The sequence below is a fragment of the Pelobates fuscus genome, chromosome 1 (assembly GCF_036172605.1).
Source record: "Pelobates fuscus isolate aPelFus1 chromosome 1, aPelFus1.pri, whole genome shotgun sequence".
Lineage (NCBI taxonomy): Eukaryota > Metazoa > Chordata > Amphibia > Anura > Pelobatidae > Pelobates > Pelobates fuscus.
Window position 1 is genome coordinate 450,353,357 of NC_086317.1, and position 24,200 is coordinate 450,377,556.

The 24,200-nt window shown below is 40.9% G+C and overlaps 1 protein-coding gene across 1 annotated transcript; it reads left to right on the plus strand.

The window, feature by feature from the left end:
• The first annotated feature begins 657 nt into the window (after positions 1 to 657).
• On the plus strand, positions 658 to 6,894 carry LOC134598881 (matrix metalloproteinase-18-like). The gene is made up of 10 exons (XM_063444924.1): positions 658 to 797; positions 1,569 to 1,810; positions 1,897 to 2,045; positions 2,966 to 3,091; positions 3,885 to 4,046; positions 4,636 to 4,750; positions 4,876 to 5,009; positions 5,293 to 5,452; positions 6,213 to 6,316; positions 6,715 to 6,894. Exons 1-10 carry the CDS (start codon positions 693 to 695, stop codon positions 6,813 to 6,815), a joined length of 1,398 nt encoding a protein of 465 aa, XP_063300994.1. The 5' UTR covers positions 658 to 692; the 3' UTR covers positions 6,816 to 6,894.
• Positions 6,895 to 24,200: the final 17,306 nt, after the last annotated feature.

A 24,200-nucleotide genomic window follows, 5' to 3' on the forward strand; every position in this document is an offset into this window, starting at 1 on the left:
GGGCGGAAGCCAGATTGAAGGGGGTCAAGGAGAGAGTTGGAATTGAGGAAATGAGACACACGGGTAAAGACATTGTAAAGCGCTGCGGAATTTGACGGCGCTCTCTAATATCATGATAATAATAATAATAATAAACTTCCCCAGTATCCTGAATCAATGTTAGTGCATAGCATTTGATTGCTGTCTGTAAGTGCAGTACATAAGTTAGTCTTGGAAGGACTTTTCAAATATAGTGTTTATAACCCTGAGAAATATGTTTCCAAAATTCTATTTGGTGCTTCTACATTCTAATTCCATTCAAGCCTCTCCAGAAAATGGGGCTGGTAAAGGTGTTTTGGGAAATTGGGATAAAACAAGATTTTCCCTCTTTTAGGTACAGTTTCTATAAATATTATGTGTTGATCAGTGCACCTGCACATTAGATTTGTATACTTTGCTCTTTCTTGAAAATGTATTTTTCATCCACATGTGTTATATTAAACCGTTGCACAATCATGGGGTTTACTCTGTCGTGTCATGACTTGTTTGTAATGAAAAAAAATGCAATGAAAGGAAGTCTGACTCAGAAGCTATAGACTGGATTAGAACTCCAGGTACTATATAAATGGGCATGCTCAGCTCTTAGAAAGACGCAGATATTCAGAAACCCCTAAAACAATCTGCTAAGGAAGAAACACAGCAACGGCTGAGCTATGAAGCACTTACTACTGTTGTTACTGTTCTCAGTAACATGCTGCTATGCTTTCCCTGCAGCATCTCAAACAGACAGCGCGGAGAAAGATGCTCAGTTTGCTGAGGTAAGTACATTTATAGAACATGTGCTGGTGTAATGCATAAGCTAGCATTTTTATTTATTATTATTTTTATTTTTTTTATTTATTTGCCATTTATTTTTCAATAAAATACCAATATAAACATTTTTTTTTTAATCTACTGTTTGTAAAAAAGGGAAAAATATTAATTTAAAAGGTAAAATGTTTGTGAAGATAAGTTAATAATAATATTTGTATTATTAATAATAATGATTAATTATTATTATTAGTATGACTTATCTACAATTGGAAAAAATTGAAATTATTTGTGTTAAGATATTTGTAAAAATAACGATTCTACTACTATTTATATTTATAAAACATATTTTCTATAATCTTAGCATGTATGGATGGGTGGATGTAAATATGGATGGGCAGATGGAAATAGATAGATAAATAGAAGGATAGAAAGATAGATATATAGATTGATTGATAGATAGATAGATAGATAGATAGATAGATAGATAGATGATAGATAGATAGATAGATAGATAGATAGATAGATAGATAGATAGATAGATAGATAGATAGATACTCACAAATGGTATATAAAATACTGCCTGGGTGCTACTCTAGGTAGATTCACATAGATAGATAGATAGATAGATAGATAGATACTCACAAATGGTATATAAAATACTGCCTGGGTGCTACTCTAGGTAGATTCACATATATTAACCATGTACATACTTGACAATTTACGAGAGAGAAGGATAGAAGGAGAGTGATAGTGATTCATCTTGAATATTTTTACAGGATTATTTGAAAAAATTCTACAACCTTGAGACAACTGGTACTCGCCAGGGGAGAAAGAAAAACAGTCCATATGTTGAAAAGATACGCCAAATGCAAGACTTTTTTGGACTGGAAGTGACAGGACAGCTGGACGCAGACACCATGGAAATGATGCAGCTTCCAAGATGTGGCATTGCCGATGTTGGAGAATTCAGTACGTTCCCAGGAAAACCTGTGTGGAAGAAGACAGACTTGACATACAGGTATTCCCAAAGGAAATTCAAAAAGTGCAAGTTGCATGGGTGCATAAAGATACAAGATGTACTAAGTCTTATATTTCCTTTTCCAGAATCGTGAATTACACACCAGATATGGTCAGTAGAGATGTTGACATTGCCATTCAGAGAGCGTTTAAAGTTTGGAGTGATGTGACACCTTTGACGTTCACCAGAATTTATGATGCTCTGGCAGATATCGAGATTTCATTTGCTGCACAAGGTATTTAACCAAAAATCCATTAGATGTTGTTTCACAAAAACAATGAATTATGAATAACATTGTTAACACTGGAACCAAATGCACAAACTATTTTAGAATGCTGTTCAGGGATGCCTAAAATAATTTTCTAAATTTACAAGCAAATTTTAAATATGCTCTATCATGTATTGGAAAATACTGTCATATATTTCATTGTACCCACTTTGCAATACATCCACAAGATTCTAAAAAAAAATCCATGGATAGAATAAATAACAATTTTAAATACTAAATGGGTGCAAAATAAAAACAGAAATACAAAAGATCAAAGTCCAGGGTATTTAGCTGTTTAGTTCTTGGTGTTTTGGGTATCTTCTGTTTTAAGGATTTCAATTTTGGTAAAACGTCAACAGAAAAAAACATGTATTATATTTGTATGTACCAACAGTAGCTTAACTAAAACTAGACAAAGTAATTCAAAAGGCACTGCTGGCTATTATTAGAGACTGAAAATATAATTAATGTGCTTAGAGTCTATTCCTACTCTCTCGTAGGCTGCTATTCAGAAGCAATATAGAGATTGAGCCATGGAGGCTCTTGTACAATGCAGGAGCATTTATATAATTTAAAACTAATTTCCTTTAGGCAGAGGGGCAGCAAGAGACCGATTGAAAAAATGTTGAGGGGGTTAAGCTTGTATGTTAAGTGTGTAGCAGAGGGAAACATATTTGTGGGTTTATTTCTTAACTAGAAATAAAACATTTTTCACCACATTTAATTTGGCCACATCTTGGCACTCACAAACAATAAGAAACTGATCTTACTTGCTAATGTGTAAAATGCTGTTACATTTTTAAATAATTTAACCTCATCAAAAGTGCTGTAAAACATGTTTAAGTAATAGTTTAACTCATCAAAACATTTTGCTTTTATAATGGCAGTTCATAACGACTTCTACCCTTTTGATGGCCAACACGGAACACTAGCACATGCATTTGCACCCGGAAATGGAATTGGTGGAGACGCACATTTTGATGAAGATGAAATGTGGACATCTGGAAGCAATGGTAAGTCTTTCTCATCTCTGTCCTAGGCAAACATTTTATTATATACATTGCAATGGGTCATGCCTACTTTATCTTATTTATCAATGATATCTTATGGCTTTACTTTCATCAGTATCTATTATATGTTAAAGCAAGCCTAAATAAAATACTTCCATCTTTAAGGTAATAATTAGAACATTGTGTTAGGATCTAAAATACAAGTTATATTATCAATGCTATTTTATCAAGGTTTAGAAATGAGTTTAGTAAATAGAAATACTGCTAGATGTGCCTAAAGGCGGAAATGGGAGATATTGATAATGTATTAACTTTTTAAGACTAGTAATACCCTAAACTACATATTTTCTGGTCTGGTGTAATAATAATAACTCATCAGCTGAGAACCTATTCACAACTGCTATGCACTAAGTAGTGTTAAATAAACAGTTTGTCTATTACTTTTATGTCGGTCCAGTAATTGCCTTCTTCACTACGAACATTTTTTTAAAATATCTCTAGCTTATAGTATTAATTCAGAAATCACAATGTAAGAATTTACACTGTCCATAAAAAACAAACAAATCCTGCTTCATTGCTTTACTTCCCTATTTAAAGAATTGAAATTTTGAAGAAACACACATTTTATTAAAATTTTCGTTTCATTTGGTTATTTAGAATCTACCATGTTTAACTAAGCAAAACAAATCTCTTATCATCACTCCTTTATAATTGAGCGATTCACTATTTTATATTAAGGTCTATTAATAAAGATACAATTATTTAATTGTATTCTCTCTGTGTTTTACTCTTAAAGGATACAACTTGTTCCTTGTGGCTGCTCATGAATTTGGTCATACACTTGGACTATTCCATTCTAGTGACCCCGGTGCTCTCATGTATCCAAACTATCATTACACCGATCCCAGTGAGTTCCGACTTCCAGAAGATGATCTCAGAGGAATCCAATACCTCTACGGTAAGTCAATTATTTATTATATGTTTATTATTATTATTTTTTTATATGAACATTTAACAAGGATACACAGTTGTGATCTTCAGGGTTGAAACCACACTGACAGAGAGACTGCTCATTGCTAAACTGATCTGTCAGTTACTACCTGACGGATGTTAAGGAATACTTGATATAAACACATTTTGATTTATGCTTCTAAATCCAATCATATAGATCTAATTACTTAAGGATTCAATTGCAGTTAAAAAAGTGATCAGGTTAAATTTGAAGCATCTCATTCACTTTAATTATAGTTATCTTCATATAAGTAGCTCTTACCGGCAGCATAGAGTTTGATGACAGTTAAAAAATATACCTTTGATTAATACTGCACTAATATTAACTTCTGGTTCTCCATATATTGAATTTCAGAAATTAAATTTTATTCAGGCAAATGATCAAAATAATTATAATGTTTTGCTTATTTAGAAAGCAACACCATTGTTTGTAATGTTCTAAGATGGTCCAAGAGATCATTTGTGTAATTGTTTAGAACATACACAGTTAAAGAGGTCGTGTTCATAGGAGCTTACAATTTATTTTCATTGCACAGGAGCAAATGAGAAACCAGTTGAACCTACAGAACCTAGCTTGCCATCAAGTTGCAAGAATATAACTTATGATGCAGTGACAACCCTACGCGGAGAGATGTTCTTCTTCAAAGAACGGTAAGTTAATTTGTTTGTGAAAAATAAGGAATTTACTGGAAAAAACTTGAAAACCAGCTATGAAAGTAACCTTAGCATGCATATAATGTAATCTATATCTTACTTTTTATTTATTTTTAAAACAGATACTTTTGGCGTAAAATTCCGCAGTTTTCTGAACTTGAACATCATTTAATCAAGAACATCTGGCCCAACATCCCCAGTGGAATTCAGGCTGCATATGAATATGCAAATAAGGATCGGGTTTTTCTCTTTAAAGGTAAAATATCTTGTAGATAGATAGATAGATAGATAGATATGATCCATCTTTAAAAAGATTATTACCTAAAACACATCGTTTATATGGATGACATCATACATGTGAATTATTTCCTATAATACATCCATATGGCATCATCCCTATGAGTTATGTCCCCTCTCTGCCCACTATTCTAAATGTCTACTTACAAATCAGCTCTTAGGCTGATGCTGGCTCTTTGACTGAGGGTAGAAGCTTCCCCTGTGTATGAACTAACGGTGATGCGTACTCATGTATTACACAGGAACAAAATATTGGGTTCTGAATGGTTTTGAAGTTGAAGACAGCTCTCCTAAGAGTATCTACGAGTTTGGATTTTCACGAACGGTAAAAAAGATTGATGCTGCAGTCCACGATGAAGGATCAAAGAAGACATATTTCTTTGTGGGTGATAAATTTTGGAGGTAAGGCTCATAAACAAACTATTTGCATGATCGTTAAATTCTTGAACTTATAGGTTTGAAAAACAAATATCACAATAATACATCTCAGAAAGCCAGAACAGAAGGTACTGAAGCAATTTTGGGAAAAAAATGTTGTTCCATTGTTTTTTAGAGTGATTGATCCACATTTCCCTCTTTGCTGCATTGTATTTAGCAGTTGACTAGACTGACAGGTAACCCATAGTGGGAAGCATCAGAATTAGTTATATGTATTGCTAAAGCTATAGTGTCGTAGTGCATGTTTAGTTTATACCCTGCTCCCCTTCCATTTTGGAGTAAAAACATGGGAAAAAATGTTTTTTACTTACCATTTCTCTGGCATTGAGACTCCCCCGGCACTGACGCCCACTCCTTCTCCCTGCGACTTGCCAACAATCACAGAGGAGTACCATTGGGGAATGATGGAGAATTCATTGCTTTCCTTTGAGGTGCAATGTCATGTGACCAAGTTAAACTCTGTCACCATAGAGTAAGCGTCTCTAGTGGCTATCTGGAAGACAGCCACCAGTGATGTGTTTAATGCAATGTTAGATTACGTGGTTCGGGTGGCTTTAGTGGTCTTGTAAACACCAGACACACAATTGTACTGAGCTACATGTACACACACAAACTCACACATACAATGTGAAAATTGTGTTTTTGGTTGATGTAATGTGCAGTTTATGTATTAAAACAGAAAGTAACCGAGACTTATTTCAAACTGTCCTTATTCTTTTTTTAGTTATGATGAAAAGAAACAAAGTATGGACACCGATTCACCTAAAAAAATAACTGAAGGTTTCCATGGTGTTGGAAACAAAGTCCATGCAGCTTTTCAGACAAATGGTGAGTAGATACATTGTATACTGTATATAAGGCCCCAGGCTGTATATGAAGCAGTATTGCTGGCTTCTGGTTACAAGCAGTAGTCTCTGTCTGGTAGAAAGGAAAACACATGATACGTCAAAACGTAAGACATTTGCATTCACTGTTTAAACTAGTAATGGGCAACCTTGGTGATGCTGACTTTGATGGACTCAATGGACTCAATCTCTGCTCCTATAATTAGCTAAGTCGCTGGACTGAAAACTCTAGCAGGGTTATTGAAAAAGTGAATGTAAAGTGTATTTCCAAACATTTTTAAATCACTTTAAATTTCTATTAGTTCACACTTTAGTGAATAAACCTGCCAGTTTTTACAAATATTTGAGGATATATAAATTAATAATATTTTGTTTTTTTAGGACTGCTGTATTTGTTTAATGGACACCGTCAGTATGAATACAGCACATCAAAAAATAGAGTCACTCATCTTCTGAAGTACTCCAGCTGGCTGAACTGTTAGACCCAAAGCAGAAAACAGCAACCCAAGTCCAATATTTACACAGCAACTGGTTTTATACATGCCCTTCGTTTTCTGTTATTTATATTGTGTTCTCTATTTAATTATATAACAGCTATTTTGTATCATAGATTTTAAAGAATAAAATTTGTATTTGGATTTCTATGTGTTTTATTTGACTTTACCAATGATTGATTGGCAGAGTTTGATCTCTTACTTCCAAACCAATGCCAATATTTTTATAATCACAGTATATTTTTACACTCATCCTGTAGAACACTGGTTCTCAGGCTTTTTTGACTTGAGTATCCCTTGGCAGCCCATTTCCATAAATTGTACCCCTCATATTAGCAAAATGTTTTTAATTATTATAGTTGCTGTTATTTCAAATATTTCTATTGCTGTTATTTCTACCCCTTTTCTCTGCCCCAGGCTCTCCCTGCTTCTCTGCTGCCCTATGGTCTCCCTGCTCTTGTTCTGCCCCAAGTGCGTGTATGTCTATATATATATATATATATATACATATGACACACATGCAAATACACATAATACAAACACACAATACAAACACTAACACACATACAGATAGAGACACACAGATGCAAACACTGCCACCCATGGGGATGTACAGACACACAGATACAAACAGTGAAGACAGAAAACAGCAAGTACAGGGTGCGCCAAAAAACAAATAAAAAAAGTTGGATAAAAAATGTCAAAGAGGTACCAGAAAAACAAGCAAATGAAGTCTCTAGGTATCCGATATTTTCAAATCCTAATCAGCATATGAAAAGAAAAAAACACAGAGGGGACCAATAGTGCAATAACGTATAGGAGTGTGGCCACAAACAACACTAAGGTTTTAAAGTGCCAACTCACATTTCTGAGAGCTTTAACCAGCTCCAGGTAAAACAGCATACACTGGTATTCAAACTCCCCACATGTTGGATATTCTTCTGATGGTATTTACAGAGTAGGTCACATGAAATAAAATCACAAGAAAAGGCCCATAGTGCTCTCTATAAATAAAAAGTGCTCATTAAAGTAAGAAATGTACTTACCACAGCCTATTGGGGCAAAACGCTTTGTGTTTTTATCTATTGTTTAATAAATTGTTTACATTTATGTTTGACTGCCTATATCTCTGGTTAGTCTCTCTGCTTTTATTTTACATTTTATATACTTTTATATTTACCTCTACCTGGCACACCTCAATATCTGAAGTTCCAATACCATCACCCAAAGAATACTAGGTGGGGATTGTTCCACCCAGGCCTGTTACACAGAGCGGTTTGTCTGCTCTTAAAATTGTAAGTTCATTTCCTATTTTATTCAGCACTTTTTATTAATAGAGAGCACTATAGGCCTTTTCTTGTGATTTTATTTCATGTGACCTACACTGCAGTTACCGTGTGTAGTTCTCACGTCCTTCTACACTGATATCCACCTTCACCTATTGTCTACGATTTCGCAGTTTGGATGTGTATCAATAAAAAAACACATTTTCCAATTATTTGCTGTTTTACATTCACATGACATAATAAAAGGTCCATTCAGCGCAGGCACACTTTATCTGGGATTGTTTGATTACGCTTCCCGTAGTGTTTGCATACACCTGACTTGCCAAATTCCACACTTATTTAATGAAAACTTACACAATGCTTATGTAGGCTAGTTTTATAATATTCAATAACCATATCAAAATACATTTTAGCGATTACCAACTTGTTACTAAATTGCTGCTTTTTTTTTTTTTTATTCTTTATTTTCTTAGTGCACGAAATAACATACATGCTTGTGATGCCACAACGGCATTGATAAGCGTATTGCAAGATCACAGGTTGATACAGTGTCATGGCATATTAAGAACTGCACATTTTTTATGTTTTCAATAAACAGGCTGAATCATAGGTCTGCGCTTAAGACCAGAGAATACAGGAGAAATGATAGAAGTACTAGTAGATATTAAACAAGCTTGATTAATTTTTTAAGGCACCGACATAGTGTCTAGCTCCAACTTATCCATGTCTAGTGTAGCTTGGGAAGTGTCCTAATCGAACAGGATTTAGTCATGGAGTATGGTCCTATATAAGATAGGTGTTCAGGCTCTATATGCTGTAAGCTGCACACATTCAAAATGTACAGGCTATGTCAGTGTGCCTTAGATTGATGCTACTGGGTCACGAGTAATGCGAAGGCAGCCAAAAATAAGAAAAAAAAAACAAAAAACATGTGTGACTAAAAAGAGCAAAAAACATGAGGACCTTTTTACATTTAGTAAGCTAAGTAGCTGAGTTACAGGCTATCCAACTTGTCTGAGTCACTTGTAGCGAGTTGTCTTAGTGGGTTATCCAGACAAATGGATGATCGTGCATAAGTGAATTGTATCCTAGGCTTTTAAGATTAAACATATACAGTGCTCATCAAGTTAGACTGCAGGTCCTACGTTATGCTATCCAAGTGCACTGTGGTTGAGTGTGTAAGTGTTACGCAAGCTTAAACCAAACTGACAAATAAAAGTGGTACAACATCCTAAGTAGAGATGTTTAAATCTGGAATGTTAACTAAATTAAAAGAAAACAAAACTAATGATAACATGCTCCACCAGGTTGGTATTTTATGAGTAAAGGGAGGCACCTTGGTCATTCTTAGGCAGAAAGAGATGCGTGGAACAGCACCGCTCTCGGTAGCTTCTGCCGCCACCCACCCCTTTCTCCCCACTGACTAGTACTGGTCACCCAACACCTGTGCTAGTCTTTGGCAACAAATAGGTACATAGAGTCTCATGATCCCGAGGCTGCTCGTCTCGCTGGCCCCAGGCCCTGTCAGGAGCCCATGTGCGAGTCCCTCTGCTCTGGTCCGTCTTGCAGCTGCGAGCAGGAACTCGAGGTTTAGTGTGTTCCGCTCGTGATGAAGGCCTGGTCCGCACTAGGATCTTTCCCTTGCGGGCCTTCTGTCCAGGTAGGTGGTAGCGGGCACCGGATCTCTTAAGGCACAAGCGGGTCATCTGTTTCTCCTGCCGCGCTGAGCTGGGAGCCGCGTGCACCGTCCAACGCTTGTCGGGAGGGAGGGAAGGAGGGTCCTGAGGCTTGTTAAGGTGCTTGCTCTCTCTCTTCTGCTCCTCTCTGTCTCTCAGCTTCTGCCAGAATTTGTTAAATAACTCATCTAGCCGCTCTTCAAGTGTCGCTTGTGGGCTTCGTGCTGCATTTTCAGGGTCCTCCGCCGCCATCTTGGTGTCAGCGGTAAAGCTGAACACAGGCCCCAGGGGTGGATTGGTTACCGTGTACCACAGTTGGCTTGAAGGGAAAGCCTTTGTGCTTATGCCGGGATGACCCTCACCGGCTGGGGGGGGAACGAGGGTCCCAGGTGTGTCAATGCTGTCCTGCAGTGCTGCTCACAGGGAGATCTGCCACCTCTCCCCCGTTTGCAGCTGCTGGTAGGCCGCAATTCGTGAACGGTTTTTATAATGTTTTTCCGAGCATGGAACTTCACCCAAATGAGTCTCGGGGTATCACTGTAGCTCTATTGTTCCCAGATGTTGGTTCTGGTGTATTTTGTCTGCAATATGTCGCTTTTTAGTGGGTTTCTGCTCAGAGTTCTCTCCATGTGCGACCAGCCTGATCGACGGTTAGGCCCCGCCCCCAATTGCTGCTTTTTTATGCAAGCCTTGTACCTACACAAAATGGCTTAGAGCTAAGGAAAAAATAATTAAAGCTGATAATGAATTCACTTAACCGCTTAAGGACACAGCTTCAGAAGCTGTGTTTGCATGACAAAATCTGTGTTTGAACGCATTAAGGTAGAGAGGTTTGAGCTAGCGTTTTATAGGCTTGTTCTTTATCATTTACACAGATAGATATGGAGGCCATTGCTTCCCAGATGTCTTCCCAGTCTGATAAGTCATCCAGAGGGGAGGGAGTGAAAATAATGTGTGGGGGGGCGGGGGCGGGACCGGGACCTGGCCATCAAGCTGAAAGGAAGCCATCTCATGCAGCTCCGGTCCTCAGCCCGAAAAAAAACGATGATTTACCACTCACAAACCGACCAGCTACCTTCCAAAACATTATATTTGATTAGAGAAACCTGCCAGCATCACAAAAAGACCAGTCGGTGGCCGCAGACCCCACAAATGGGAGGTCTCTGAAAACTTGTGATGGTCAGCAACATTGTGATGACCAGGCTGTCTCGGGTCAGACAGTGGCAACCTCTACCTCAGGGAGATCCGGAGACCTGGAGGAGGCTACTCCCCGTTGCTGTGAGCCCGGTCGGGCTTGTCTGTGGAGGGCTGCTGAAGACCGGTGCTCACGGGGCTGCATGGACTATGCTAAAGAGAAGTGGCCGGCGATAGTGGGAGCCCACGGAGGTCCCTGTATGACTCACCGGGACTCTACCGGGACAGTGGGGGTGCAGAGGTCACCCGGTTAGTGGACTCTAAGAGAGGGGGGTCTCATGGACTGGGGGGTCCCTCGAGTACCCGCTATACCGAGAACCTCATGGGGGGGCTTTGCCGGGAATCGAATGTTGGTGCAGATGTTGGCGCCCATGGGTGCCTTATGTTGGTACATTGAGCAGAGCCCTTCAGAGGCTTCACACTCCTCCTCACTCTCACATGGGAACAGGGGCATAGGGGACGACATGACACACACTCACAGGCAGGGATGCCTCTCACCTATGGTAGGCATTTATTTCTTACTTTAGTTTTATAACTTACTTATTTTCCCCTTTTAATTCATATAACCTATCCGTACGTGCTCGGACCAAGATCCCTGGGGTTCACGAGAGGACCTACCCAGGGATCTTCACGTTGGGCCTTATCCTACGAGCCCCTCCACACTCCCGGGGGCACCCTTCCCCCTTTTTACTTTCCCCAGCTCTTATAATCCATTTAATCACACGAAAATTATCCAGATCACCTAGGGGAGAGATATACTTGTCACAAACCCAACATGAAGCCTAGGCTGCGGAAACATAACTCCAACAGCAACACTAAATCCCACATGATCCCGTACCGAGTACTAGCTAAATCCATACGGTACGCGTCTATAATTTGGATGCACTCCCACTAACGTTAATGCAGGCACCTGAAGCTACCACTGATAACACTACTAATTAACCTATTCGTTGCTATTGAGTTCAATGAACACTTCTTTTTTAAATGTGTCCACTCATTATGTAATATGCTTCTGCAATGTTATCGCATGTTCTAGCTTAATGCATTACACTCACACTCTTGCCTACACACGCCTATAAATAGAGGCGATCCCTGTAGCATACCCTACTAAAGCCCTGGCTAAAAGCTCTGGAATTGCAATATGGCTACCATGACTACTTTTACTACACTGTAATGCTGCATCAATACTGTACGCTAGCTTATGTCCTACGGTCTATGTATGCAAGATGATGTGAATAAAATATGACTTTTGAAATAAAAGAAAAAAAAGAAAATAATGTGTGAAGTGTGGATGGGGCTTCCTCATGTCCATCTTTTTTCTGGTTGGAGAGTCAACAATAAATATGAGACTCCTAATCAGATGTTGAGAAAAATTAAGTATATTAAGCTTGGAAATGTAAGTTTGCATGGTTGTTTGTGTGTGTGTTTTTCTGTATTTCTTTTTTTCACTTTTTTCTCTGACCTTGTTGTTCCATGCGGTGAGGGAGATAAACGGGCAAACATTAAATATATAAAAAAAGATAAAGGATGAATAATTTAAAGGTGATTACTCTTAACGTAAAAGGCTTAAATGTACCCCCAGATTATGCTGTATGATATGTTGAAAAAAAGATAAAATTGATGTATGCTGTCTTCAAGAGACCCATTTAGAGGTTCAGGATAACAAGCGCTTAATTAGCAAGGGATATCTAAATGTAGAATACGCAGCATTACATAAAGGCAAAAAGAGGGGGGTGACAATAATGATATCTAGTAACATAAAATATGAGCTAATTTTTAAACAGGCAGATAAACAGGGCCGCTATCTCTTTCTGATTTGTAAAATGGATGATAAAAATGTTTCCTTTTTGAATATATATGCCCCCAATAAAAAAACAAGTCAATTTTCTTAGTAGAACTCTTGAGAAATTATATGAAATTATCCAAGGTAACTTTGTATGTCTGGGAGATTTTAACTGCGTATCAGATATTATTCTAGATAAAAGTATTCCAAAGGGGAAAACTATAGATCCCTCCCAAAAAGGGTTGGCTCAAGCATTCCAGGAAACATTGGGAAAATATAAACTATACGATCTATGGAGAATATTCAATCCAATAGAAAAACAATATACTTTCTACTCATTAAGACATAACTCATACTCAAAATTGGGTAAAATACTGATTAAAGACATAAATATACGGGCGTGTAAAAAAATTAATATTCAAACAGTAACATGGTCGAATCATTATTTAGTAGTTATGGAGATAGAAAATAAATATTTGAAAAGATTACCCACATGGAGGGTTAAGGAATATGTACAGTAAGTGGGAGTGTTCAAGTGTAAAACTCTTTCATTTCATGTCCTGTGCCCCACAAGGTCCACCTGGGCGGTAACCTTGTGGGGAAATACTGTATAAAAGAAGCAGCTGTACCATTAAACCTTCAATTCTACTTCACCCTCAATCTAGAGTCCTGTCTCTTATTGGGGGAATCTCCTACAAGGGATTGCTATGCTCTTCATAATCCTAATCACTAAGCTCTTATAAGAGCTTGTTCCTGTTCCTGCTCTCTGGATTAATAGAGGTTCACCCACTGCAACCTGGAGCATTGTCGTAGGTCCAGGGTGGGTAGGAGACGGCGAGACCCCAACCAAGCTGCGGCGGTTCTTGGGGTCTGTGGTGGTTATGGTGTCTGGTGGAGTGATTGGAGCCCTTGGGAAGCACTAAGCAGGGGAGGGCTGGCAGCCTTAGGCCTGGGGGGAAATACCAGTCAAGTGGCCCATTGCGCCACCAAATCAGTTCACCATCCATGCCCACCTTTTCCTGGTTTTATAACGGATATTGATGTTATGCTAATCAGTAGCTCTTTGCCATACCCACTCCTTCACGGCTCTGACTTTCAATGTTGTCAGAGCACAGGCTGAGAATCTCTGAGCCTGTGCTCTGACTCACTAACTGAGCGCTGGAACCACGAGGGAGAGGATATGATCTGACTGCACCTACTGCTGGTGCGCATCAGTGGACCACCAGCGAATCGTTTAAATTAAATATGCTGGTGTACCCAACTTGTGAGCTGTGTTGGCCGCCGGATGCCTCTGTTGTCATGGCACCCTTCGTGACCGCACAGCTTGCCTACCCCAACGGCTGGCCCTGCTGACACACACTGACGTTACTACTTAGACATCCCTCAATATTAATACAGACATCAGAGTAAACACCAATAAACTGTGGAAACAGAGCTGATCCCCCCAAATTTATAAAGGTTTGCTTAGAGGATTTATTGTAAGATTAAATCATACCTCCTCCTCTCTCTCCCCCATGCGCTGCTCTGTAGGCTGGGAGGAAGTGAAGAGTAATCACAGTCTCCCAGCACAACGCCACCTGTGGCTGCATGGGGAACAGCTGTTTAATGTAATGCTTGCAGGACGGCCAGCTGCCGCAGAACCTCTTTGTTTCCGTCTCTGCAAAGGGCTCCAGGCACTGCTTGTTGTGAGTGTAAACCACTGTAAATTAGGGGCAGAGGGTAGAGGGCACTTGCACTGCGGTCAAGACGGGTCTGAGCAGGAGGAGAGTGCAGTGCAATCAGTGAACTCCCCTCCTGTGGGTCACCAGTAGACTGGTGCATCTGCCCAGGATCAGAGCCGGTGCAAGGATTTTTGCCGCCCTAGAAAAAATATAAATTTGCCGCCCCCCCATGTGACATCACAATGCCCCACCCATATGATCTGCCATATGAACTAACGCCAGTGCTGCACACAGTGTGTGTTTACATTAAAAAGCCTGCAGGGACCAGCTATAGACACCACAACCCCTTCATTAAGCTATAGTGTCACTTTAATGTGAGGTAAATTATAGATTAGTGTCACTAATAATTTACTAGATTGCCTACTTACAATTAGATGAGGATGATGATGAGCTGCAGTTTGGCTCCACTGGTCTGGTGTAGAACAGGATCTCTGGAGGCTGTTTGCAACTGTGGTCACAAAATTCAATGTTCTGGGAGAATTAGGAGCAGCTCCATTTTTGGGGGGCCTCTTACACAGCTCAAGGTCTGGGCCCCAGGGCCTGACGGTGAGTATGCCCATAAGGCCCACTCATAAGTCCACTTATATGTTCCACCCACCCATGAGTTCGCTCACAGGGAGTGGAGTGTGTAGGGGATGTGTTATGAGTTATTGTAGAGGATCTAGTATGTGTGCTTATGGTATGTAGTTTATAGGGATACCAGGTGATGCAGTGTGTTTGTGTGTAGTGGAAGCAGTGTGTATTTGTGTATAAGGGATGTATTATGTGTTTCTGGTTGTGTGTAAGGGATGCATTGTGTGAATCTGTGTTTGTATGCATAAGGGATGCAAGGTGTGTGTCTGTATGTGTGTGCATTGAGTGTAAGAGATGCATTGTGTTTCTGTGTGTATGTAAGAAAAGCAGTGTGTGTGTGTTTGCATTGTCTGTTTCTGTGTATGTGTGCAAAGGATGCATTGTCTTTGTGTGGGGGTTGCATTGTGTGTGTGTGTAATGGATGCATTGTGTATTTAACAGACCGTTTCACTTACAAGAGGATAAAACCCAGTTTAGGCGATATCCCCCTTTTCCATAGACCAGCAGCTACTGCAAGCACCAATCTCCCGGACTGCAAACTGTACAAATCTTCCAACTCCCGAACTGGAAACACACGAACCCTGTAATAGCTGAACAGGAAAAGCATATAACCCGCTTACACTCCTGGCAGTCAGCATACAATCCAATTCTCCCAAAAACGAGACGACACATCGGTTTGAGGGTCAAGCAGAATCTCAGGTCTGGAACACCCAGCCTGGTTTTTATTATGGTTGTGCACATACAGGACACACCCAGGGGGAGGCATAAAACAACCAATCAAGCAACAGTACAACCCACACATCCCCTCCCCTCAGATAAGCAATTAACATAACTATTACATACAGTAAAAATACAGTTTCCACACATACTCTGTAACTTTAAAACCATACATCACATTCACATAAAAATACATATCCACAATCAATCCATTCAGGGGAACAGCATATTAAAAATTGGCATGAATCAGACCAGGGGTTCAAAAGTTAGTAAAAGTATATTTTGGGCCCTGGCTGGCAGCATGGCAAAATCTGTCTCAAACAGTAAAAGTAAAACATCCCCACAATGCATCATGGCTTCCTCCCTTCTGCCCTGGAGATAATTGGAGAAGTAATCCAATTATCTCCCAGGTCAAAGACAAAACTCCATTACACATGTGGGGACCTAAATACAGGATTATGTTTTAAAATATATAAAGTTACTTTTTATACATTAAACACAGACATGTAACATATCCCCAGATAGCTCAGGTCTGCGTGCACATTATTAGGTGAATGGCACGCAGACCACACAAATACAGTTTAATTGACATGGAGCCAAAGTCTTTCCCATAGTCTTTCATTATATGAATAGGCTCCACGGCATAGCTATCTGGGGGTATCACTGCTCACACAGGGCAAGTACCGAATGGCCCCACTGTGTTTAAAGGGCCAGAATGAGTGACATGCACTCTGTTAGGGCTGAATACATTTTGTAAAAGGGCCCAATCTCCCAGGGCCATAGTCCAAAGGCAAGAGGCGGGCAAGCAGCCCCCTCCAAGGACACGTGGCGAGGTCGGTTTCGCCACAGTGTGTTTCTCTGTGTGTAAGGGAAGCATGTTGTGTTTCTGTGTATGTATAGGGATGCATTGTGTGTTTCTGTGTATGTATAGGGATGCATTGTGTGTGTGTGTGCGCATAGTGTGAAAGAGCTCCCTGTCTTGCCCCCTGTCCTATAGAGCTGTCCCTTCTGTCCCTTAGAGCTTCTTAACCCTCCTACTTCTTCTTACTCCCCCTTCTTCTTCTTACCCCCTCTTCTTCTTCTTCTTACACCCCCATTCTTCTTACCCCCTTCTTCTTCTTACTCCCCCTTCTTACTCCCCCTTCTTCTTCTTACTCCCCCTTATTCTTACTCCCCCCTCTTCTTCTTACTCCCCCTTCTTCTTCTTCTTATCTCCCCTCCTTCTTATTCCCCCTCTCCCTCTTCTTACTCCCCCTCCCCTTCCCCCCTCGTTTTCTTATCTCCCCTCCTTCTTATTCCCCCTCTCCCTCTTCTTACTCCCCCTCCCCTTCCCCCCTCTTTTTCTTATCTCCCCTCCTTCTTACTCCCCCCTCTTCTTACTCCCCTCCCCCCTCTTCTTCTTAATCCCCTTCTTCTTCTTACCCCCCTCTTTTTCTTATCTCCCCTCCTTCTTACTCCCCCCTCTTCTTACTCCCCCTCCCCCTCTCCCTACTCCCCCTCCCTCTCTTCTTACTCCCCCTCCCTCTCTTCTTCTTACTCCCCCCTCCCTCTCTTCTTACCCCCCTCCCCTCTTACTCTCCCCCTTCCCTCTTCTTACTCTCCCCCTCCCTTCTTCTTACTACCCCCTCCCCTCTTCTTACTCCCCCCTCCCTCTCCTTACTCCCCCCTCTTCTTACTCTCCCCCCTCCCTCCTCTTACTCCCCCCTCCCCTCTTACTCCCCCCTCACTCTCCCCCTCTTCTTACTCTCCCCCTCCCCTCCTCTTACTCTCCACCCTCCCCTCCTCTTACTCCCCCATCCCCTCTTACTCCCCCTCACTCTCCCTCTCTTCTTACTCTCCCCCCTCCCCTCTTCTTACTCCCCCTCTTCTTATTCCCCCACCTCCCCTCTTACTCCCCCCTCCCCTCTTCTTACTCCCCCTCCCGTTTTCTTACTCCCCACCTCCCTCTCCACCTCCCCTCTAACTCCCCCCTCCCCTCTTACTCACCCCCTCCGCTCTTCTTACTCCCCACCCCTTCTTCTTACTCCCCCCTCCCCTCTTCCTACTTCCCCTCCCTCTCCTCTTCTTACTCCCCCTCCCACTCCTTACTCCCCCTCCCTCTCCCCCTCTTCTTACTCTCCCCCTCCCCTCCTCTTACTCTCCCCCCTCCCCTCCTCTTACTCCCCCCTCCCCTCTTACTCCCCCCTCACTCTCCCCCTCTTCTTACTCTCCCCCTCCCCTCCCCTCCTTTCCCCTCCCCTCTTCTTACTCCCCCCTCTTCTTATCCCCCCTCCCCTCTTCTTATTCCTCCCCTCTTACTCCCCCACCTCCCCTCTTACTCCCCCCTCCCCTCTTCTTATTCCCCCCTCCCCTGTTCTTATTCCCCCCTCCCCTCTTCTTATTCCCCCTCCCCTCTTCTTATTCCCCCCTCCCCTCTTCTTATCCCCCCTCCCCTCTTACTCCCCCTCCCCTCTTCTTATTCCCCCCTCCCCTCTTCTTATTCCCCCCTCTTCTTATTCCCCCCCTCCCCTCTTCTTATTCCCCCCTCCCCTCTTACTCCCCCCTCCCCTCTTACTCCCCCCTCCCCTCTTCTTATTCCCCCCCTCCCCTCTTCTTATTCCCCCTCCCCTCTTCTTATTCCCCCCTCCCCTCTTCTTATTCCCCCCTCCCCTCTTACTCCCCCTCCCCTCTTCTTATTCCCCCCTCCCCTCTTCTTATTCCCCCCTTCTTATTCCCCCTCCCCTTATTCCCCCCTCCCCTCTTCTTATTTCCTCCCTCCCCTCTTCTTATTCCCCCCCTCTCCCCTCTTCTTATTCCCCCCCTCTCCCCTCTTCTTATTCCCACCCTCTCCCCTCTTCTTACTCTCCCCCCTCCCCTCCCCTCCTCTCCCCTCCCCTCTTCTTACTCCCCCCTCTTCTTATCCCCCCTCCCCTCTTCTTATTCCTCCCCTCTTACTCCCCCACCTCCCCTCTTACTCCCCCCTCCCCTCTTCTTATTCCCCCCTCCCCTGTTCTTATTCCCCCCTCCCCTCTTCTTATTCCCCCTCCCTTCTTCTTATTCCCCCCTCCCCTCTTCTTATCCCCCCTCCCCTCTTACTCCCCCTCCCCTCTTCTTATTCCCCCCTCCCCTCTTCTTATTCCCCCCTCTTCTTATTCCCCCCCTCCCCTCTTCTTATTCCCCCCTCCCCTCTTACTCCCCCCTCCCCTCTTACTCCCCCCTCCCCTCTTCTTATTCCCCCCTCCCCTCTTCTTATTCCCCCCTCCCCTCTTCTTATTCCCCCCTCCCCTCTTACTCCCCATCCCCTCTTCTTATTCCCCCCTCCCCTCTTCTTATTCCCCCCTTCTTATTCCCCCCTCCCCTTATTCCCCCCTCCCCTCTTCTTATTTCCCCCCTCCCCTCTTCTTATTCCCCCCCTCTCCCCTCTTCTTATCCCCCCTCCCCTCTTCTTATTCCCACCCTCTCCCCTCTTCTTATTCCCCCCTCTCCCCTCTTCTTATCCCCCCTCTCCCCTCTTCTTATCCCCCCTCTCCCCTCTTCTTATCCCCCCCTCTCCACTCTTCTTATTCCCCCCCTCTCCCCTCTTCTTAATCCCCCCCTCTCCCCTCTTCTTATCCCCCTCTTCTTATTCCCCCCACCCTCTCCCCTTTTCTTATTCCCCCCCTCCTCTCTTCTTATTACCCCCTCCCCTCTTCTTACCCCCTCCCCTGTAGCGTGGCCGAGCTGCTTTCCGGTCCGCGGTCCCGGCCGGAGTGATGGGAAGGTGCACGCTCAGTGTGCACTTCCTGTCAGTCCGGCCGGTTACAGGAAACAGAAACTCAGCGCGGAACAGGAGTTTCTGTTTCCTGTAACCGGACGGACTGACAGGAAGTGCACACTCAGTGTGCACCTTCCCATCACTCCGGCAGGGACCGCGGACCGGAGACCAGCTCGGCCACACTACAGGGGAGGGGAAGGAGGGGAGAAGCTGCTGCAGCCGTCTGAGCGCTCTTTAAAGAGTGCTCAGGCGGCTGCAGCATTTAAAGGGCCAGCCCATCGCGGCCGGTCCTAAAAGAATTTCGGGCGGCCTGGGGGGCAATTGCCTCCCTGCCCCCCAGCCCAGCCCGCCCCTGGCACTAAGAGCATCCCAGGTACCCAGTCGGGGTGCCAGGCGATCCGTTACCACAACTATTCGAGAAAGCGAATAAAACCTTATTAAGAATGAAACAAAAATGGTAGTATATGCGTAATAGACCTAATAGACTGCTGACTAATCAAGTTAAGAAACAGAATTTAATATCTAGAATCTTTAAAATAGTAGATAATAATGAAATTCATATTTCCCCAGATAAAATTGGAGCTGCATTTAAGAATTATTACAACGTATTATATAATATCCCCCAGCAAGAACAATATAGACAGATAATTAAAGAATATTTAATTATAACTAAGCTAACGACAATAACTCAGGAGCAAAGAGAAGTTTTGGAAAGTCCCTTTCAAATAACAGAAGTCAAAAAGGCTATAAAAAAAATGTAAAACAAATAAATCCCCAGGACCGGATGGAATGTCTAATATACTATACAAGAAACTATCTCAAACATTGTTCCCTCATATGACAAACCTTTTTAATGAAATAAAACTATCTAAAAGCTTTCTAGAAGAGATGCTTCAAGCATCCATACTGCCCATTCCGAAGCAAGATAAGGATCCCACAGGGGAGAAAATTGCAGACCAATATCATTAATACATTCTGACACTAAGATATACTCAGCTATATTGGCTGAGAGAATTAATACAATTTTGCCCTTGATAATTGGAACGGATCAAACCGGATTTGTGAGATCCCGTCATTCAAACAGTGATATAAGGAAGATATTGCACTTAATTGACTATAACAAAAACAAAACAAAAACAACAACCAATGCTAATGTTGTCTATTGATGCAGAAAAGGCTTTTGATAGGGTCAATTGGCTGTTCCTCGAAGAAACTATGAGAGCATATAATCTGGGGGACAGCTTAATTGACTCTTGAATAGTATATGTGGAACTGCTCTCACTCCCACAAATCTGAGCCAGGGTGCTTGCTGAGCCGGAATCAAACACCAGATTTCCAAACATTAGTAAAATAATAGGGGTCCAGGCACTCCTTGGTTCAAGACAGGCACTTTATTGAGAACCGCAACAGCAAAGTTTTGACCCCAAAAGGTCTTTGTCAGCTTGACATGAGCATCTAAACAAAATGTTTAATAACAAGCCTCAATTAGGTATAATTAAGATGATTCACAGATTAATGCTTACCCTAAAACAAGGGGCAATGTCAAGAGCGTTGTTTGCATGGCAAAGTGAATTGAAAACAACTTTTGATAGTAAAGAAGGGGTCAATAGTATAATGTCTACTAGGAAAATCACGCATTGTTTAACTCTTTAAGTCCGGAGGGCGTACATTTACGTCCTTTTTAAAGCGGCTCTAAACGCCGCAGGACGTAAATGTACGCCCTCTGGTTTTTATTCACTTACCCGGTCGCCAGCGATCTCACGCCGGCGATCGCGGTTGGGGGGACTCCCAGGGGGCCCCCCGCGGTACCTCCGTCCTCTTCAGCCCCCCCGGGCCATGTGAGAGTGAGGTCCTTGCGAGGACCTCACAATCACATGGCCGGGATAGCTGGCTGCAGCAATGCCAGCAGGGGGACTAACTGTAATGACAGTTAGTCCCCCTGCTGTCTGAAATCAAAATAAGTTAAAATAAGTGTAAAAAAATATATATATACTTAGATCATATATTTATATTATATATAAATGATCTAAGTATATATATACACATATACACACACACACATACACTGTCTAGGTGTATTTTAATATGAATATATATATATAATTATATATATATATTAATATCAAATTACACGTAGACTGATACTGATTAAATATATATATAATTATTGTTATATATATATATTTATATATAATATAAAAAAAATATGTAAATACGTAAAAAAATTAAATATTAAAAAATATATAGATGTGTTTTATTTCGTTCTAACTGTATTGTGATATTAATATATATATTTATATCAAAATACACGTAGAACGAAATAATATATATATCTATATACATAAATATATACGTATATATCACTATATATATGCCTATATATAAATAAAAATATTTAAAAAAATGTATATATATATATACGTATATATACACATATGTATATATATACATATATTAATTCTACACATATATTTATGTAATAATTTTACATAATTAGGTATCCTAATTAATTACAATTAGCGGGACCTGCTTGACAACCCATGCCGAAAGTATAGGGAATTTAATTTGCTAGCACTATATTTAACCCTATAACTTTCCAAGACACCATAAAACCTGTACATGGGGGGTACTGTTTTACTCGGGAGACTTCGCTGAACACAAATATTAGTGTTTCAAAACAGTAAAATTTATTACAACGATGATATCGCCAGTAAAAGTGAAGTTTTTTGCATTTTTCACGCACAAACAGCACTTACACGGACGATATTATTGCTGCAATACTTTTTACTGTTTTGAAACACAAATATTTGTGTTCAGCGAAGTCTCCTGAGTACAACAGTACCCCTCATGTACAGGTTTTATGGTGTTTTCAAAAATTACAGCGTCAAATATAAGGCTTGTGTTTCATTTTTTTCACATTAAAATTCGCCAGATTGCTTACGTTGCCTTTATGACCCCATGGTAGCCCAAGAATGAAAATTACCCCTATGATGGCACACTATTTGCAATAGTAGACAACCCAAGGTATTGCAAATGGGGTATGCCCAGTCTTTTTTAGTAGCCACTTAGTCACAAACACTGGCCAAAATTGGCGTTTTTTGCATTTTTCACACACAAACAAATACTAACGCTAACTTTGGCCAGTGTTTGTGACCAAATGGCTACTAAAAAAGACTGGACATACCCCATTTGCAATACCTTGGGTCGTCTTCTATTGCAAATGGTATGCCATTATGGGTGTAAATTTATTTCCTGGGATACTATACAGTCTCAAAGGCAACGTAACCAATCTGGCGAATTTTAATTTCAAATGTAACACGCTATATTTGACCCTGTAACTTCCCAAAACACCATAAAACCTGTACATAGGGGGTACTGTTTTACACGTGAGACTTTGCTGAATACAAATATGTGTATTTTATTGCAGTAAAAGCAAACAGTATTATGACATTGACAGTTAAAATGTCATGTAGAACTAAAAAAATAAAAAAAAATCTTATTTTCTCCCATTTTTTCATATTAAATTATGTTTCATAGCTAAATATTTGATATTAAATGAAAGCCCTGTTTCCCCTGAATAAAATGATATATAATAAGGGGGGGTGCATTTAATATGAAAGAGGTGAATTACGGTTGGACAGACATATAGCGCAAATGCCAGGTTTTGTTTACATTTTGTTTTGTTCACAACTTGTACATTTGGCTGCGGTCTTAAGGGGTTAACATTACAAGAAACACATTTAAATTTGAATTACAGATGGTACTTAGTACCTACCATACTAGCAAAATTTAAGAGTACAGAGAATATATTATGTTGGAGATGTGGGGATAAAAATGGTAGTTATTTGCATATATGGTGGGAATGTATTCAGATGTCTGGAAAACAATCTTTAATAATATTTCTGGGATATTGAAAATAAAGATAGCTCCAACTGCAAAAAGGGCATTGTTACATATGGATCAGGGAGAATTCGAATTTAAGGATAGATATATAATCATACAAATCTTCTTAGCTATGAAAATATCCATAGAACGAAATTGGAAATCGAAAGACAAAATATGCTGGAATATGGTTAGAAACCAGGTGAAATCTCAAGGAGAAATGGAAAGGGGCTTTTATTTGAATTATCAAACTTTGGAAAAATATAATAGTCTATGGAGTCCGTGGCTAAAAAAGTATTAATGAATAGCAAGAGGAAAAATAAGAAAGAAAAAAGAAAGGGTGAGAAAGGGATAGAGAAAGGAGGAAGTAAAAAGGTAAAAAAAATGGAAAAGACAAAGAGAAAAAGAGTATATGTAGTCTTTATTCTTCACCGTATGGAACAAGGGATAGGAAACGGAACAGGTAGATAAGGAAAAGAACAAGGAAAGTAAAATGTAGTTGGGGAACAAAAAAGAAAAGGAGAAAGGAGAAGATTTGTATTAATTTTTGTCTGGGTGCATGAGTGAGTGATAAGTAAAACTATATAGTACTGGAAGAATGCAGTTTAGTACATAGTTCCCTCCTTCCAGTAAAAGCAAGGATCACAATAATTGATCAGAGTATGCTTAGCTCGTGGATAATATCTAGAAAACAAAACAGAGATATTGAACACATTTATTTTAAAAAGATCAAAAATACTCACAGGTTAATATATCACAATACGATTCTCAGGGAGCAGAGTCCTCTGAGTCAGTTCTTAGTATTGCG

What these genes read in the sequence shown, in the direction of transcription:
- LOC134598881 (XM_063444924.1), top strand. Translation starts at nt 693, where the DNA reads ATGAAGCACTTACTACTGTTGTTACTGTTCTCAGTAACATGCTGCTAT. An exon ending in TCGGGTTTTTCTCTTTAAAG is followed by an intron (nt 5,010 to 5,292) that starts GTAAAATATCTT and finishes TGTATTACACAG; the next exon opens with GAACAAAATATTGGGTTCTG. An exon ending in TGCAGCTTTTCAGACAAATG is followed by an intron (nt 6,317 to 6,714) that starts GTGAGTAGATAC and finishes TTGTTTTTTTAG; the next exon opens with GACTGCTGTATTTGTTTAAT.